General features: G+C 42.5%; 1 protein-coding gene across 6 annotated transcripts in view; it reads right to left on the bottom strand.

Annotated features, from left to right (window-relative positions):
* Positions 1–19746, bottom strand: part of EPB41L4A (erythrocyte membrane protein band 4.1 like 4A) — a 259288-nt gene that overhangs the window by 219539 nt on the left and 20003 nt on the right. For 5 of the 6 annotated variants that reach the window (XM_019940833.3, XM_019940834.3, XM_019940835.3 and 2 more), the window contains exon 3: positions 1461–1694. The exons of the other annotated variant lie outside the window; for it this stretch is intronic. In XM_019940833.3, coding sequence (XP_019796392.1) covers positions 1461–1562 — 102 coding nt within the window. In that variant the 5' untranslated portion in view covers positions 1563–1694. The remainder of the gene's footprint in view (positions 1–1460; positions 1695–19746) is intronic. 6 annotated transcript variants of the gene reach the window in all.

The raw sequence follows: 19746 nt of genomic DNA, 5'->3' as shown, positions 1-19746 counted from the left end.
TACTTTAAGTGTTTCTATACAGCACTGAATACAGACCACTTACAAACTTGGGGCTCTTTATATAATATAATGAGCACCATGTGCTATGTTGGGGTTTTTCATTCATTTATTTAATATTTTCCAAATTCTTAAGATAGTTGTTTTATCTCCATTGTGTAACTGAAGAAATGTTCAGAAATAACCAGCGTGCCACTGGAAATTGCTGGGAGGCAGCAGAAATGCTGTCAGGGCGGTGGGGCAGCTTATCCTCTGGGAGTCCTGAGCTTTCTGATGGGACAAGAGGACACCAGGGCACAGACCCCTTGGCCCACTTAGCCTGGAGCAAAAGGTACTGAAACTTGGGGAAGGCTCCCTGGCTTCTAAGCTCTGCATTAATCTCCGATGAACACCCCAGGTTGCTTACCTGCTTCTGCTGCTTCCCTACTCTGGGATGTAGGTCTGCAGAACTGTTTCTACTCTGTAGCAATCCTTGGCTCCTTTTAACCACTTTTGCTCCTCTACAGAACTGGTAACTTTTCCATCATTCAGGAATTACTCCATAGTTTTCATCTGTCAGTGGCATTCTAAACCTTTCTTGAATTTTACAGATTTTTTCTCTCTCCTTTTTAAAATTTTTATTCACTTATATATTTTTTGGCTGCACCGTGAGGCTTGCAGCATCTTAGTACCCCGACCAGGGATCGAACCCAGGTCCCCAGAGTGAAAGTGCCAAGTCCTAACCACTAGACCGCCAGGGAATTCCCAGATTTTTTCTCTTCCAACAGTATTTTTTCTGTCATTTTCACAGCATTTTTAAGCATATGGATGGTAATGGATGTGTTTCCCATATTCATAAAATGACATCCTAATCAATTTAGATATTTGATTGACAACCATATTATCGACTTGGTCTAGATTAAATAAAAATACTCATGGATTTCTTTAAAAAGATTAATTTTTCAAGTTACAAATCCTCAAAAGTCAGTTATGCTCCAGAAGTCTGTAAACTGGTTGTTTAGAACATAGATTTTTTTTTTCCTATCAGCAATAATTTTATTCATTCACGCAACACCTATCATGTACAAAGTACTGTTTTAAGTGATGGAGATACTATAGGAAATAAAACAGAGAAGGTCCCCATCTATTACAATTCCTGTAATTTAGGAAAACTTCGGTATAAACAATGAGCACTGTGTGTACTGTATATTTACATAATGACTTATGGACACCCTAGTAGTCGTCAGTTACCATTTCAAGTTCTGTTATCAGGAGTTCACACTCCTGCTTAGCACTTTAAGTATCATTATTTTAAAATACAACAAAAGGTTTGTTAATTAGCAAACTGTCTGAAGGAATGAGAAGTAATTTTGATTTGTGAAAAGAGTGGTGTCCAAGATATGTGGTTGGTTAAGATTATACAGACTCCACCATCTCTGCAAGACCAAGACATCAAATATCTGGCAAGGCCAAAAATCTGACACCTGTAATGTGCGACTCAAGATCTGGAACCTTTGTGCTGCTTCTCTCCACCCCTCAGGAGACTCTCTTGCTTGACTTGAGTCACAGCTCGCCAGCCTCGTCATCAGAACATCATCACCGCACTTGTACCGGAGGAACCTCAGCGCCCAAAGACAGTGTGGGGACTCATCCAGAGTGACCAGACGGTATGTGGCTCTGGACCTGCTGGCACTGCTTTCTCATAAACGACTGTAAGCCTGGCAGAATTAAGACAAGAAATTGCTTTCGTTGTTATTTCCCAGCTGGAAGCCAAAGCCTGGAGAGAGGGTTGTAGAGCACCCACTTATTTCTAGATTTTGGAGGTCTCCAATATTAAACAAAAGAACCCAACAATGCTGGAAGGCCAGACTGACTTAAGTCAGCCTGCAACACAGACCTCGTGGAGTTTATATTCTAGTAGAAGAGATGGATAACAGCAAGTAAATAAGTACCTATCAACAGTGGTATTATTAGGAAGGAAATGAGCAGAATGATAAGGAAGGCCCTTCCAGGAGGGGATATCTGAGCTGAGTGTGCACTAGTCATGAGAGGAGGAGCACATCCCAAGTGTAGGAAGCTACAAGTACAAATTCACCTGCCGCCCAATCTGGAATTAGATTTTTTTTTCACATATATGTCAAATGTGCAGAAACTGGTAGCCACCTATATTTTATGTCCATTTAAACAATACGAAGAGCTAATTTATTGAGCATTTGTTGTCATACGCCACTGTCGACTAAAAAAATCATTACACAACCTGAAAGTTGAGAATTATGTTTTATTTGGCCGAGAAAACTGAGGACTTAAGCCCAGAAGACAAGTCTCTCAGACAGCTCTGAGGGACTGCTTCAAAGAGGTGAAGGAAGAACCAGGTATAGGAGTTTTGCAACAAAAACCAGGTAGTCGAACATCAAAATATTACTGTTAATTAAAGAAAACCAGACATCTCCTCAATGAATTTAGTGCTTTCCTATGTTTGGGCACATGCAAGAGGCTGGGCTGATTGAAATCATTCCTTTGATATACACCTTAACTATCTAGGGCCAGTATCCTACTCTTCTCCATTCTGAATCCCCTCAGGGTGCACACAGTTGGGGATGGCTGCAGTACCTGCTGGCTTGGTGGCCACAACATCCTTCGTTTACTCATATGTCAGGCGATATTTTTCATCCACACCTTGAACTGTTTTAGAGCTTTCAATGTATTAACTAATGTCATCCTCAGAAAAATTCGATTCCCATTTTATAAAAGGGGACACCGAAAAACTAAAAAGCTAAGTAACTAGCAAGCAACAGAGGCAGGATTAGAACTAGCCAGTCTGCCCGTGGTCCCCATGCTCTTGACCACTTGAGCTGCCTCTTCAAAGCCTCATTTTGGTTATTCATTCTTCAGGAATAAACTGAAACAACTGCAGTCAACCACCGAAAGGTCCATGATTCAATGGCAAGAGGGAGTATCCAACTTTTATATTTTCATGGGGAAACGTTGAGGTGAATGTTTATATGGTTTCTATAGTGCTGAAATTACGTGAGTTTGTTTCCATCAAGTTCTGGATCACTTCCAGAAAATCAGGTTAATATGGGAAGAAGAGAAAACATTCATTTTTCACTGAGTATGTGGTAAAGAGAGCAACGCATGCACACACTTGTCAGTTCTGCCAGAGCGCAAGTCTGCAGGGAGGAAGCACCCATCTTCTGTAAGAACTTCCCACAAAGAGAATTATGAGTGTGCAATGAGTGCTCAGTTCAGAAATAAATGGCATTCTTCAAATGTCAGAAGCATCCCCACAGAATAGCACAGGCCCCCAAGAAGACTGCTAAGCTGGTGTTACAAGCTATGGCCATACAGAAGGAGCTCATCCATGCTGACAGTGATGGGGGCTGGAAGCAAAAGGCCGAGAATATTCTCATTATCCAACAGCCCCCTGCGTTAACCCTCTAAGAATGAGTAGAAGTGTTTCCTAAATTTAGAATTCAGAACCACGGGATTCTTATCACCCAGAGCTCCAGACCAAAAAATGTGTGTGTGTGTGTGTGTGTGTGTATGAAATATCAGTATTCAGGGGGATGAATACTTTTGACAGTTAAAGATGATGAAAAGGGGTAAAGTCTTCTAAATAAACATGATTCATACTACAAAACATCACATTAGTCCAGTCACCTAGGTTACCTAACAATAGGAGTTATAAACATCACTCACAGACAGCAGTATTTTGCCTTCCAGGACTTCATGGTGCATCTCAAAACAATTCCACCAGTAAGAGAGCCCTGCCAACGCCCATCCCTGGGTGCTGGGGCTTACCACGAATGTGAGCTTTCTCTGGAGTCCTACCTAGTTTGTTTTTTTTCTTTAAAAATGCATGCAAACTTTACATTCTACTCTAAAAAAGATCTGTTTTGCTTTTTTTGCCCGTTTTTGCAAGGTAATTTAAAACATGATTTTTCTACAGGGCAGAACTGGCACTCCAGGACGATGGGTCAAGTTTATCCTGTGACTTTTCACATCTTCCCCCACCTCCCCATCCCTGCCACTGAGAATGGATATAAACAAAACTTTGAGTTTAAGGCCAAGGCTTTTAAAAAATGTAAGAATCCATAACGTGATGGTCAATATTCAGGTTCTTTTTGTCTGCAGAATGGCAGCTCTCAACTCCAGCTGCACATTACCTGGGGAGCTTTTTAAAAATACCACTGCCTAAGCTCCACTCCAGATTAACTGAATCAAAATCTCAGGGTAGAAGAAGAGACCATCATGTATAGTTGCTGCTTTCAGCTCCACTGGGGGACTTTAACGGGTAGACAGGGTTGAGAACCACTGCGTAGAGGATACTAAAGAAATATCAAGGCCCCAGAGTGATGGTGGAACACTAAAGCCAAGCAATCCTCTTGCCCCTTCTTCCTAAGAACCCCTTGGAGACACAGATAGTAATTGGGTGACAACTTCCCCCGCTCCCCTTTCGAGTGGGATCAAAACCAGAAGGTTGAAATGAGATCTCAAAATCTCATAATACCTAACAAAATCTCATAACATAATACAAAAATGTCCAGGTTTTGTTCAAAAATCACTCATCACACCAAGAACGAGGAAGATCTCCAACAGAATGAAAAAAGACAAAACAACAGATTTCCACATCAAGATGACAAAGATGTTAGAATTATCTGACAAAGATTTTTATGTAGCCATGATAAAAATTCTTCAAGGAGCCATTATGAAGATGCTAGATAAACTGAGGGAAATGCTACCATGTTCTTCAGGTCCTTGAAGTAGGTTCATCACTAGCCTGGACAGAACTGTGCAGGTGTGGGCTGGTGCAGGCTGGGAAGCTTCTTTGCGGGAAGGATCCCATGGGACTCCATCCCAGCTGTACACTGGCCTGTGGTCTCCTAGGGCCTGTTCACTATAAGTTGCCTTTGTCTTTTTTTTTTTAATAAATTTACTTATTTTATTTATTTATTTTTGGCTGTGTTGGGTCTTCATTGCTGCGCGTGGGCTTTCTCTAGTTGTGGCGAGCGGGGGCTAATCTTCGTTGTAGTGCGCGGGCCTCTCATTGCAGTGGTTTCTCTTTTTGCGGAGCACGGACTCTAGGCGCACAGGCTTCAGTAGTTGTGGCACGTGGGCTCAGTAGTTGTGGCTCACGGGCTTTAGAGCGCAGGCTCAGTAGTTGTGGCGCACGGGCTTAGTTGCTCCACGGCATGTGGGATCATCCCGGACCAGGGCTCGAACCTGTGTCCCCTGCACTCAGATTCTTAGTGGCAGATTCTTAGCCACTGCACCACCAGGGACCAAGTTGCCTTTGTCTTAATGGATCTAATCTGACTTTCTGAATGAGACTGTTGAATGAGTCAAAGATGAGGACCACTGAGGGGAGCTACCCCTCTGGGGACTGACTGACTGACAGTGTCTGTGTCTCCAAAGGCTTCAGATGTGAAGAAGGGACAAGAGGACTGATCCCAGGGGCTGACTTTGACTTGACACAGAAAGTAAGAATGCAGGTAAAAACTGCTATGGATTTCATCAAAATTAATAATTTCTATTTAGCAAAATATCCAGTAAAGAGGATAAAAAGACAAGCTACAGACTGAGAGAAAATATTTGCAAACTACATATCCAAAGAAAGGACTAATACCTAGAATACACAAAGCACTCAAAAAATTCAACAGCAGGAAAACAAACAATCCATTTAGAAAGTCAGCAAAGATAGAAAGAGACACTTCACCACAGGATATACAGGTAGCACATGAAAAGATATTCCACATATCAAATTAAAACTACAATGAGCAATTCTCTGTTGAACAACAACAGAACAAACAAACAAACAAAAAACTACTATGAGATATCACTACATACCAAACAGGAGAGCTGAATAAAAGTAGTGACAACACCAAATGCTGGCGAGGAGAAATTGGGTCGCTCACATATTGCTGGTGGGACTATAAAACGGTATAGCCGCTGTGGAAAACAGTTTGGCAGCTTCTTAAAAAACTAAACATGCACCTGCCACGTGACCCAGTCATTGTACTCTTCAGCATTTATCCCAGAGGAATGAAATTTTTATTTTCATACATAAAATGTATGTATGAATATTTATAGCAGCTTTGTTCATCAAGCCAAAAATTGTGAACAACCCAGTGTCCTTCAGCAGGTGGATTAGTTAACCAAACTGCGGTTGCATCCAAACCATGGAATACACGCAAAACCTGGATGAACCTCCAGAGACGTATGCTGCACGAAAAAAGCCTTTCCAAATGGCTCCACTGATAGAACGTTCTTGAAATGATAAGACCATAGAAAGAGAGAAAAGATTAGTGGTAACGCGTTTAAGGAGAGGCAGAAGTGGTGGAGACGTGGATGTGGCTATAAAAGAGCACTGGGAGGAAGCTCTGTGGTGATGGGAATGCTCTGGATCTTGACTGCATCTATGTCAATACCCTGGCTGTGATACTGGACTACAGTTTTGCAAGAAGTTACCATCAGGGGAAACTGAATAAAGGGACACAGGTTCTCTCTGTGTAGTATTTCTTACAACTGTATGTGCATTCTCTCATAATAAAAAGTTTAATTAAAAAAAAAAAAAAAAAAGGCTACCGGCCCACTGAACATTACCTGCAACATACAGAGAACAGCAAGTACCTGGAAGTGACTTTTATGCATATTCAAGATTATTATTTATGGGCCATTTTTTATTTATTTATTTATTTATTTATTTTTGGTACGCAGGTCACTCACTGTTGTGGCCTCTCCCGTTGCAGAGCACAGGCTCCGGACGTGCAGGCTCAGCGGCCATGGCTCACGGGCCCAGCCGCTCCGCGGCATGTGGGATCTTCCCGGACCGGGACACGAACCCGTGTCCCCTGCATCGGCAGGCAGACTCTCAACCACTGCGCCACCAGGGAAGCCCCTATGGGCCATTTTTAGCTCTAACATTTCATCCGTGATTCATGAGTCCCAGCAACCTAATTTTATTCAATAAAGGAGGGGACCCCATAGCCTTGCCAAGACTAATATTTCCTTGGTGACATTCAATATAATATTAGCTATCAAGCCTATGACACACACAGCCTCTAGTGACCATTTTCTATGCTGCTACTTGCTTTGATCTCTTCCATCTCTTTAGTGAAAGATGCTAAAATGCCCATCTGTCCAGTAGTACGACCTTTCCAGTTCTGTCTTTCAGACTAACATTTTCATATGAACTGGAAAAAAGCCACTACTCCTAATGCTTCATCTTTCCTGTCACAAACCCAACTCTCAGGGGAAACCAAAAAGGGTATTACTCTACAGTGTATTTAGGACAACAAGAATTCATCTATTTTTACATTTGGAGGATTCTGAATCCACAATTATTGGGTCCAAAAACAACAGAAACAAAAAACTTCCACCTTCGCTTTTTACCTACAAGGATAGTCATTAAAACTTTCCAAGACATAAGCATCCATGTACCTCATCTACAGGGAGTAACTTATTTCAACGTGGGAAAGTGAAAACCTATCCTGAATTTAAAACACTCCAGAGGGAATATCTACAATCCATTCCACTGCTTATTCTGATACTTCACAACTTTCATTGGTCAAGCCATGCTATCTTCTGCATCACATCTTCGTAAAAATTGTGTCTGTTTCCTCTCATGACTGGAGGAATTCGTTTTCACACAATGTTAGCCACTCCTAAGAATGCCAGATTGGCTGGGTCAGAGAGTACTCAGCATTTGGCTTACACACATTGAACTAGATCAATCTGAAAGACAAGGAAATTCCAGGGGCCGTTCCTGTTCCTGCAGCTTCAGTTCCCCGACGCCTCTCTCAGGTGTGCTTTGAAACAGAGTCTGATCTTAGTGGTTCAGGTGCATTCTTTTTTTTTTTTTTTAACAACACAAAGCCTCTAAACACAAGCCTCCTTCTTCATTTGTCTGATGTGCAATTGAACATATAGTAATAGCTCCAAAGCAAGACAAAACACGGGCCCTGTTTAACAGCCGGTAGGGCAGTTTCCATGGGGGAACCTTTCTAAAGGTATTTTTTAAGTCTAATTTTGACTTAAAATTAAGTCTTATTTTGCGTCAGGGGCTAAATATGGAAACCATTCCACTGTGATGTGCTCCCTGTAAATCCTTATCTGTTCTCCTGTGGCTTGGGTGTGTGCAGGTGTGAGCATCCATGAACACCTTTACACAAGTGGAGAGCACACCGGGCCAGCACCAAACCAGCGCTTCCTCACTATCTCTGCAGATACTCATTCTCTGAGGGGCCAGTACACTGGGGAAGCCAAGGCAGCCCCCCAGCTTTCAATGGACATGAATGGAGGCAAAAGAACATATATATCTCCCCTCAAACATTTGGAAAGTTCTTCTTAAAATAATTAGGGGCTTCCCTGGTGGCGCAGTGGTTGAGAGTCCACCTGCCGATGCATGGGACACGGGTTCGTGCCCCGGTCCGGGAAGATCCCACATGCCGCAGAGCGGCTGGGCCGCTGAGCCTGCGCATCTGGAGCCTGTGCTCCGCAATGGGAGAGGCCACGACAGTGAGAGGCCTGTGTACTGCAAAAAATAAAAATAAAAAATAAAATAAAATAAGTAAGCCACGGGTTTATAATGCACAGTGTGGTGAGTATAGCTAATATTTATTGTATATTTGGAAGTTGCTAAGAGAATAGGTCTTAAAATTCTCATCATGAGAAAAAATAAAGTGTAACTATGCATGATAGATGCTAATATTGTAGAGATAATTTCACAATATATACATATATCAAATCCTTATGTTGTACACCTGAAACTAATATAATGTTATGCATCAATTACACCTCAATAAAAAAAATTACAACTTCTTTAACCTGAGTTTAAAGGCAAAATAATGGTAAACGTGTTGCAATTAACATAGCAAACCAAGGCTAACTTTACTGTTAAAAAAATAATAATAAAAATATGATCCTGTTGTGAAATGGACTGTCAGTAAAATGCCCATTTAGAGGCTGAGAACCTTCGACCACAGCCAAATTTCTGCCACACACATACATGAATTTTTCCTTCTTATGCAAGCAGATGGGAGTGGAAGCTATATACTTCCTAGGTATCAAACTAAAGAAGAATGAGTAATTTGTCAAAACGCTGACTGAAGTGGTTTTATTTAAATTTATGTTAAAAAGGCAAAAGAAAAGTCCTGATGGGATTTTGCCTGGGTTTGAAGACATTTCAGCATGAGAGGTAAATAAATTTTTCCCTAGGACTCAATATATGCTGGGAAAAATAATACAAAGAACAAACCCATCCATTTCCTAGGGTAGTATCTCTGAAACTGCCTCTGTGGTCAGTCTTGATCATTCCATGACCTCATGACCCTTCAATCCACTGAAGCTTCCCACCTTCAGGAAATAGCTGTAAATAGCACATATGATCCTGGGATATGGATTCATCTCTACCTTTTATAAAGACCTGGAGAAGCCCTTGTCAGCAGAAGCTACCTTCCTCTAAACTCTGCCAGGTACTCCCCCCGACAGCCTGCAGCTTGACAGTGTGGGCTGTCCCAGCCAATGGAACCTGCAGAAAAGGAAGTCTGATGGGGCTGTGCTGCTTCCGGGGAAAATGCTCCTCTCTTATGAAAAGAGATGTACCTGTCTCAGTCAGGGTCCCTGGAAGAAACACAGCGTGGACTCAGGTTGTATAATCTGGGAAAGGCTAACAAAGGGTATTGCAGAGTATTGGTACAGTACAGAAAACCATTAAAGACTGCATTACCCCACAGTTGGTAACAAACCTGTAACCACCCCAGACAACCATGAAAAAAGCCAAGAAACAGAAAAGCCAATCCAGAGCTGTTAACCTTGAACCAATCCCGAAATGCCTGACTCCAGAGAAGAATAAACTTGTTACCTAAAGCCAAAATACCATCAATTAAAAAATAAAATCCATTGACCAGTTTCTGTTTTATCAGTCACTGAAATTATCTCCTGACTGAGATTAAAAGAATTAAAATTATAGTCTAAGTGACAGAGATGAGGCAGCCCCAAACCCAGAAGATGTTGAGAGACTTCATTGGACCAAAGGACACAAACCTCAAAGGAGGGAAACAAATGGGTAATACCTAACCTCACCAATGAATTTTTAAGATGCAAATTTGTATTTCTCAAATCTTCAAATACTATATATCACTCAGAGGAGATTTCAGTCTCACAAGCTTGTGGTAGGTGTTCAAATTGGTAGAATTTCTGAAAATAATGTGAGCACCATGTATTGATTTCTTTGTCACTAGAACATTACTCCTTTCTCCCCCTAAGCTTTACTGTCTCAGAAATAAAGTTGTGAACTCACTGTTAGCCAAATTAACTTTTTTAATATGGCTTAATTAGTCCTTTCAGTTACACTTACTTCTAGCTACTTTAATAAAGAATTCAGCCCCAGCGCTTTATATTTTTAAAAGGCATAATGGGATGAAGCAATGCGGTGCATCCTCTCAGCTGTGAGGCGGGTCTTTATGAAGCACAGCTGTTTGCACTAAGACCTAACGAAGGCAGTATCACCCATGAATGGGCATCATATGTTAAACCCTGCAAACATACAGTAAAGGAAGAAACAGCCCCTGAACACCAGCCTCATAAACCCAGTGCATAAAATTGCTCAAGCCTTACGTAAAATATCCCACAGCAAATTACTCCTGTCTGATCCTAAACTATTTCCAATGGGACATCAAACCTTCAGTAATACATTTTATTAGCTTAAAAATTAACACTTGATTTTGATAGATTCTAAAAGGCTTACACATCCACAGTAATTATTTTAAGGAATACAGAGACTTCCCAGTTCATCTATACGGCCCAATACTGATTTAAAAGGATGCTCGGGGAATGGGTGTTCTGGGTAATTGAATTTTCCAGGTTGTTTTAATCTAATAAATGATTGTTGAATTTAACTGTCAGGCTCTGATCTGTGAAAGATATAAGAAATTGGACTGAGCACTAACTTCAGGACAGATTGTAGAAATAAAGTTTTAAAAGAAACCTCTGGGGCTTCCCTGGTGTAACAGTGATTAAGAATCTACCTGCCGGGGCTTCCCTGGTGGCACAGTGGTTGGGAGTCCGCCTGCCGATGCAGGGGACGTAGGTTCGTGTCCCAGTCCGGGAGGATCCCACATGCCGCAGAGCGGCTAGGCCCATGAGCCGTGGCCGCTGAGCCTGCACGTCTGGAGCCTGTGCTCCGCGGCGGGAGAGGACACAATAGTGAGAGGCCCGCATACTGCAAAAAAAAAAAACAAAAGAATCTACCTGCCAATGCAGGAGACACAGGTTTGAGCCCTGGTCGGGAAGATCCCACATTCCGGGGAGCAACTAAGCCCATGCGTCACAACTCCTGAGCCTGCGCTCTAGAGCCCACGAGCCACAACTACTGAGCCGACGCGACTAGAGCCCGTGCTCCACAACAAGAGAAGCCACCGCAATGAGAAGCATGCGCACCGCAACGAAGAACAGCCCCCGCGCACTGCAACTAGAGAAAGCCCATGTGCAGCAACGAAGACCCAACACAGCCAAAAATAAATAAATAAATTGATTAAAACATAAAACAAATCTGATATCACCTTTCTTTTTAATCCCATATTTAGGATCATAAATATAGGACACATCTCAAAATTGAGGTTATAGATTCCAGTTACTTTGGACAGTAAAGGAAGATACTATAGACATGACACTGGAAGACTGAATAGATGGAGAGGCTCAGTGGAAACGGAGAAAGCAGAAGCAACTGAGTTGACACAACAAACACTGGTGGTAGACTCTTTTCCGCTCCACCACCCTACCTGACACTGACCTTACCATTAAGAGAGCCTACCACTGGGTCCTCGTTTTAGCTAAAAAGATTAAGGGAAGAGGAAAAAACAAAAAAAAAAAAGAAAAAAAGAGCAAATTGCCACCTGGATCCCTTAAGTGTGTGTGTCCACCTGGAAGACCCACATCTACCCCAAGAGACATGGGCCTCACATCGGATACAGAAAATTAAAGCCCAGAGAAGAGAATTACCTTCCCACTGGGACTAACTACAGCATAGCACTGACCTGCAGAGACTTAGCCATTCATACACAGAGGAGGAAGGCCTGAAGGCTGCTTGCCCTTCAGCTTTGTCAGCAAGTGCCCCAAGGGACTGATTCAGGGTCCTGCACTACTGAGGATGAAGCTCACTGAACTGGAGGCCCTCAATGGTCTCTCCCCTCAAACTCTGTTCAAAAAAGTCCCTAGGCTGACTCACATGACTGCTGACTTTGGCCAGATCCAGATGCAACCAGGGATTAAGCTAGTTGCATGAAGTCCGGGTACCTGAGGCTGACCATGTCCAACACAGGGGCCCTCCCTGAGCCCACCTCGACCACCATCCCCACAGGACACCCCAGCTTCCATCAGGGCTCCAAAGCCTTCCCATCACTTTAAGTATCTCAAAGGTAATGAACCACCACTAGAACAAAAGTGTCAAACTTTGCCTAGAATGGGCTAATAACAGTTTCTTACTAAGTGGCTATATTTTAAGGAAACTGTGTTAAATAATTTGCAAAATTTCCTTTGAGTTGCCAAATAATATAACATTCATCACAGAGTCCTCCAAACTGTAGATTTGGGAAGTTTCTACACTGTCCAATATACATTATCTGTAAGTGAGATTTTATATGAAACAGTTCTGCAGATTGTAGGCTTCATCAGAATGCTGAGGCATTTCTATACAATCACATTAAACAGAAAAATCAGACATCCAGATTAACCCTAAGAGACGGCTTCAAAACTCACGAAATACATTCTTAATGTTCCACCTTCACTGCCTTAAAAAGAAATGTAAAAGTTGTGTGCCCAATTGATAACAACAATAATAAAGGGAAAAGGAACTAAACCACCCGAATCTTCTACCAGCACATGAGGACCAGCAGAGAGAAGTTTTGGAATACCAAACCCAAGAGTTTCTCACTAGGGGCTATGCCACAGAGGAGATTTAGATATTCTAGTTGTTTCCGCAGAAATTCACAGATCATTAAATTAATTCAAAACCCAACAGGGTAGCAAACTAATAACTTACCCTTACATGATTACAGCCTGCAAATTTTCACCAATCTCCTTCCTTCCCATTATTTAAAAGGACAAGCAGCCGAAGGTCGAAGTTTGAAAGCGCAGGGCAGAGCTGTTGCTAGAGCAGACTTAAGGAAGGCAAATGGTAGGGGAGGAGCCTGGAAAGGCTAAGTCTGGAAACAGATCAGTGGACCAACCTGGCTTGGGTTCCTCGCTCTCGCATCCTGGAGTGTATCTGAAACACGAGGGGGAGGTTTTTTAACTTTATCCAAGCCCAGATCCCACCCAGACCACTTGAATCAGAACCTCTCTGGTTGTTTTCAAGGCTCCCCCAAGTGACTATTGTGCAATCAGGGGTCAGCCCCACTGGCCTGAGAAGGAGTGAAAAAGGAAAATGGAAGGCAGAAACAGATAACCTGCGTTCAAAACACCTCAGGTCCACAGGCTGCCCTGACATAAGTCTGTTCCGTGCCCACTTGGGGAGCAGAAGGCTCTCTCAAAGGCCTGGCCCAGACATACATCCACCTGGTCCATTTCTGTGTGCAGGGTCAGCTCCAAGCTCTTCTCTCCCTTTGCTCTGTTGCTCTATCGTTAAGTGCCATGCAGAACAACTGTCTGTTATGTTCCGAAGGGCATCTTGGTGGGACCCCAGAAAACAGAGAGGGACTGTGGAAACACTGCCTGTGAGGGGTCTGGTGAGCCAGCTGAGCAGTGAGTTTCCAGGCTCATTACTCTCCCCTTTTAGCCCCCTGCTACGAGTTCTCAGACATAAACACACACTTAAGAGTAAATTATTGGTTTGCGGGTCTCTGAAGCAGTTGCTTCTTAAATTAATGAGCTGTGAACTTATGCTAAAGTAACTTCTCACCCCAGAAGAGAACTGTTGTATATGAAAAAAACCAAATGTCTGGGGCTTAGCAGGAGGTTCAGAGCACAAGAGTGAGGGGAAAAAACAAAAGAAAGTACAATAATTTAAAATGCAAAACTAACATTTTCTAATATGAGAAATATATTTCATCCAAAATTATTTCCCTGTATGGGGATAGATTTGTACTGGCATTTTTAATAAACTGGGTGGTTCTGCCTCATGGTCTCTTGATGAGGCTGTAGTCAGATTATCAGCCCACGGCTGCAGTCAGCTGAAGGCTTGAATGGGCCAACAGACTAAATTTCAAAATGGCTCGCTCACCAGGCCACTGGCAAGGGATTTGCTTTTAAAACCAACTATATATTCACTTATTTAAGAAGCAATTGATAGACTTGATCAAAAAACAATTTTTACCAAAACAATCTTCACATATTATACACATATCTTGTATGTTTAAAAATGTATACAGTATCTCTTGAACACCACCTGTGCATTCTCCCTGCTATGTTTGGTGATCTTAAGAACACCAAATGCATGTAAACTGAGTGATGGGTGTAATATGGATTTAAACTTAGAGAAAGGAATTGTGACTAAAATGAAGAAGACATTTTTTTTTAAATACCAAAAAAATGTAAATAACCAATGAACATGAAAAAACACTCAAAAGTAATCAAAAATATAAAACCTTCACATTTTCCTTAACAAACTGACAAGGATATTTTATATGCTAATATTCGATGCTTGTGAAAACTCTTGAGTACAAAATAAAATAATAATGATAATAATAATGATAACAGCAGCCAGGGTGCATTCTCAGTTAATCGTCATCACTATCCTATAAGGAAGGTATGTAAGAAATGAAGAGAAAGGGATCCGGTAGACTCAGCACATGACTGGCAAGCAGCTGACCCAGGGCTGACCACAGCTGTGCTGACTCAATATCCTAAACATTAAACCTTACGCTAAAGTGTAGCCTATGTAGGAAATATCTGGCCCTATGAAACAAGAGCCTCAAAACTCTCCAAGCCCTTGGATCCAGAAATCCCCCTTCTAGAGTACTCAGGCTGGAGACAATCATAAACTAAGCCACTAAGCTAAGGAATGCATGCAGCATGTTCATACAGTGGTGTATAAAATAAACTGGCCAGAGTGGAATAGTTAGAACAGGATCATATAGCTTTCAAGACAGAAGGCAGCTTTAGAGATTACTTAGTCCAACCCATTCACTGTACAGGGATGATTATTCAATATGAAAAAAATCTAACTTTTTTTTCCCCAATGTGGGGAGACATGGGGGACTCTTTAAAAAAAAAATGGCCTTTCCTTACTTTTTCCTAGGACTGCCCAATTTCCAAACTCAGCAGTTTAATGGGAGGGAAGGTCTATCAGCCTCTATAATAAACAGCACCAAAATAAATGCCTTTTTAGAACTTGGGTTTTCTTTCTTTCACATATGGTCCTCCCCGGAGGCCTGTCTTTGCTATAGAGTCGGAAATTACAACTAACTTGTGTGACAGTTGCTGATTTGAGTTCATAGGCTCTGAGTAAAACATACATGGGTTTTAAAACATAGGCTTCTAAGTGGCTCATCCAGTACCTCTGAGACTTTTTTTCCTTACTGTTAGGGTGTTTTCTGAAAGGAAGAAGCTATTGGGAGCCTAGCCTTAAAAAAGGGGTGCGGGGGTGGGTGCGGTATCCAGTACATCTTGACTAGAGCCAGCAGAGAAATGTGTTTAGCCCACATTAAAAAGAGGTGTTCCACCGGTCAGAATGGCCATCATTAAAAAGTCTACAAATAACAAATGCTAGAGAGGGTGTGGAGAAAAGGAAACCCTACTTACCCTTCTGGTGGGAATGTAAGTTGGTGCAGCCACTGTGGAAAACAGTATGGAGTTTCCTCAGAAAACTAAACATAGCATTATCATATGATACAACAATCCCACTCCTGGGCATATACCCATACAAAACTATAATTCAAAAAGATACATGCACCCTTATGTTCATAGCAGCACTATTCACAATAGCCAAAACATGGAAACAACCTAAATGTCCATCAACAGATGAATGGATAGAGAAGATTTGGTACGTATATACAATGGAATATTACTCAGCCATAAAAAAGAATGAAATAATGCCATATGCAGCAACATGGATGCAACTAGAGATTATCATACTAAGTGAAGTAAGTCAGAAAGAGAAAGACAGATACCACATGATATCACCTATCTGTGGAATCTAAAATACAACACAAATGAACCTATCTACAAAACAGAAACAAACTCACAGACATAGAGATCAGACTTGTGGCTGCCATGGCAGCGGGGAGGGGAGGGAGAGGGATGGACTGGGAGGCTGGGGTTGGTAGATGCAAACTATTACACTTAGAATGGATAAACAACCAGGTCCTACTGTAGAGCACAGGGAAATATATCCAATCTCTTGGGATAAACCATAATGGAAAAGAATATTTAAAAAAGAATGTCTATGTGTGTAAAAGTGAGTCACTTTGCTGTACAGCAGAGATTGGCACAGCATTGTAAATCAACTATACTTCAATAAAAAATTTAAAAGTAAATGTAAAAAATGAAAGCATAAAAAAAAAAGAGGTGTTCATTCAATAAGTATTTACTATGAGCCCACTATGTGCCAGACACTGTAGTTGATGTTGAGCAAATCTCAGTGGACAAATCCTAAAAAAACTCCTGCCCTCATGAAGCATATATTCTAGTACATTCTAGTGGAGAAGGCAGGCAACAAACAAAATCAGTAAGTAAATTATACACTATGTTAGAAGGTGGTAGGTATGATGAAGAGAAATAAAGCAGAAGGGGCTTAGGGAAAGTATATGCAGAGGGCTCAAGGAGGGCTCAGAAAGGAGACACTTGAGCAGAGACCTGAAGGGACGAGGGTAAGCCAGGCAGAATTCTAGGGAAAAGCATTCCCAGCAGAAGGAACAGCAGGAGCTAAGGCCCCAAGGCAGAGACCAGCTGCGCGTATGAGAAACAAATAGACTTTACTCCTAACATCTTCATGACTCTAAAACCTTAGAACTCAGAGTACTTAACATTAATTATTTTACTGTCTTTTAAGAACTCTCTTTTTTAAATTATTTATTTGTTTATTTTATTTTTGGCTGCGTCAGGTCTTAGTTGCGGCAGGCGGGATCTTCGTTGAGGCGTGCGGGATCTTTCACTGTGGTGCACGGGTTTCTCTCTAGTAGTGGCGTGCAGGTTTTTTCTTCTCTAGTTGTGGTGCTCGGGCTCCAGGGTGTGTAGCCTCTGTAGTTTGCGGCACGCAGACTCTAGTTGAGGCACGCGAGCTCAGTAGTTGTGGTGCGCAGGCTTAGTTGCCCTGCAGCATGTGAGATCTTAGTTCCCCGGCCAGGGATTGAACCCCCATCCCCTGCATTGGAAGGCGGATTCTTTACCACTGGACCTCCAGGGAAGCCCCTGTCTTTTAAGAATTCTCTTTAAAAGTAAACCTAAAGCCTTTCATGTTTAAAGCAGCCATCCAAAAGCAAAAAACACTGTGTTGTGAGGGCACGTTTCTCGAGAAAATGGACACCCACTAACGAGCACACCTAAACAAAACTGCTGTGACATTGATCTCAGGTAGGTCACATTCAGTAAGACACCTGCTGAAGGTAAAATTATAATTAGACAAATCAGTCATCCCAGGAAATGTGCTTTAGCATGTAGGTGGGGTTCTAGAGGCAGACCAGTATACAGGTGAGAGGAGGGAAGCAAGAAGCTGTCAATCAGCAGAAATGGAATTCTGAATCCATCCTCTCCCCACCTCCCCTACCAGGTACTCTCACCCCTACCCACATTAAACCTTCCAGCCACTCATTTTCCATCAATATTCTTCTCTAAACACCCTCCGTCACTTAGGATGGTAACAAATCACCAGCTCTTTCATTTATCCTCCTGACTGTACTCCAGACACACTGGGTTCTTCCTGTTTCTGCTTCAGGGCCTTTGCACCAGCTGTTCGCTCTGCCTAGAACTTCTGCTTCCCCATCACTCCTACTCAACCCAAGTATGACTCCCTCAGGAAACTTCCCTCCCATTCCATCAGAGTCCCTGTTGTACACTCTCGTGTCACTGCCAATGTTTCCTCCCCACACCTGGGCGCTCACACACCTGGGCATTCATACACCTGGGCGCTCACACACCTGGGCATTCATACACCTGGCCGCTCACACACCTGGCCGCTCACACACCTGCTCCCCTGCTGAGCTGTAAGCTCCATGCAGGTCGAGACTGTGTGAGTTGGCCTCATCACTGCATCCAGGGCCCAGCCCAGTGCCTGACATCTGGAAGGTTCTCCAAATAAATTTGTTCTGTGAATGACTATCCAAAACGTCCTTACTATCTTTTTTTTTTTTTTTTTTACTCCACGTCACGGTGGAATCCCAGCTCTCATCACCTCACCACTGACTGCTTTCCCAGATTCCAGGCTCCTCTCGCTCCAATCCAGTCTGTAGTTGTTACCTGCCAACTTATCTTCCTAAAATACCACCAGGACTCTCCTCTGCTTTGACTTACCACTCAGCAGGGTCTTACCTCCTTTTCTTTTTTTTTTTTTTTTTTTTTTGCGGTACGCGGGCCTCTCCCTGTTGTGGCCTCTCCCCTTGCACAGCACAGGCTCCGGACGTGCAGGCTCAGCGGCCACGGCTCACGGGCCCAGCCGCTCCGCAGCATGTGGGATCTTCCCAGACCGGGACACGAACCCATGCCCCCTGCATCAGCAGGCAGACTCTCAACCACTGCGCCACCAGGGAAGCCCTTAGCTCCTTTTCATGGTTTTCAAGTCCTTCCCTTACTGAATAACACCAACTGGATGCCATCTGGTTTTCCCCTTTGCTTCCAGGTTCGGCCAGCCTCCTCAGTGTCCCAGCAGTTCTACTGGGCAATCCTTCATTTTCTGTGTATCTAAAGCCCACTTATCCTTAAAAGTCAACTTCAAGACACACTTCTCCATGAGACCCTTCATGTCCCACACATCAATATCATACTTCCAGCCCTAGTACAGATTTAACTGTTCTCTTAAAATTTCACTTATGTTCATGTTGTATCACCCATAACAGGCTGACTAGTGTCAAAAAGAAGGAAAAGGTCACATTTACTGAACATCACTGGGTATTAGACATTTCATGTAGTATAAAATATCTGCGTGCATGGTGAGTACTGTTAAAACATCCATTGAATTGACTGGCTCACATTTTCTTATGGGCAGCCTTTAATGGCCTATGTGCTTACTCTATGAAGTAGCCTTAAAGACGAAAATAATAATGCCCCCACCCCCACCCCAAAAAAACCGGAGTAACCAAAAATCCAAAATGCTCATGAGTCTGAGAAAGAACAGGCAGCTTCACTCTCCTTTCCCTACGACCAAATCAATCATTCAGGTTGCTGAAAACAGGAAATCTAATTGATTTTCCTGGGCCCTGTCCACTCTATGTGGGGAGCTGAACAAGCCACAGTAATCTGTGAAACCTGAGTAATGAAAAGCTGATTGTGGCTCCAGACTAGATAAACCACAGACACGATCTCCAGATATGAAAACTTGCACCTGTCATCACAGCCACCTTAGACACAGCCCATCAGACTTTCAGAGCTAGAAGGAAGCTCAGCTATTTATTCTAATGGTCAAATGCTTGTGTCAAACATACAATTAACGTATTCGCTACCCAGGGTCTGCAGAATCCTTTCCTCACACTTCACTCAGTTAAGAACTAAAAGTTCCTGTGTAAGGAAACTATTTCTCAGTCAAGGTTGTCTCATTAATTTTGAAGATCTTTTTTTAAACATTATCCCTGCATGCACTGACACAACCAGAAATACCAGATTCATGTAATAACAAATATACAC

The sequence above is a fragment of the Tursiops truncatus genome, chromosome 3, assembly GCF_011762595.2.
Source record: "Tursiops truncatus isolate mTurTru1 chromosome 3, mTurTru1.mat.Y, whole genome shotgun sequence".
Classification (NCBI taxonomy): Eukaryota; Metazoa; Chordata; class Mammalia; order Artiodactyla; family Delphinidae; genus Tursiops; species Tursiops truncatus.
Note: the sequence above shows the minus strand (reverse complement) of the source record. Positions and strands in the feature narration are given on the sequence as shown.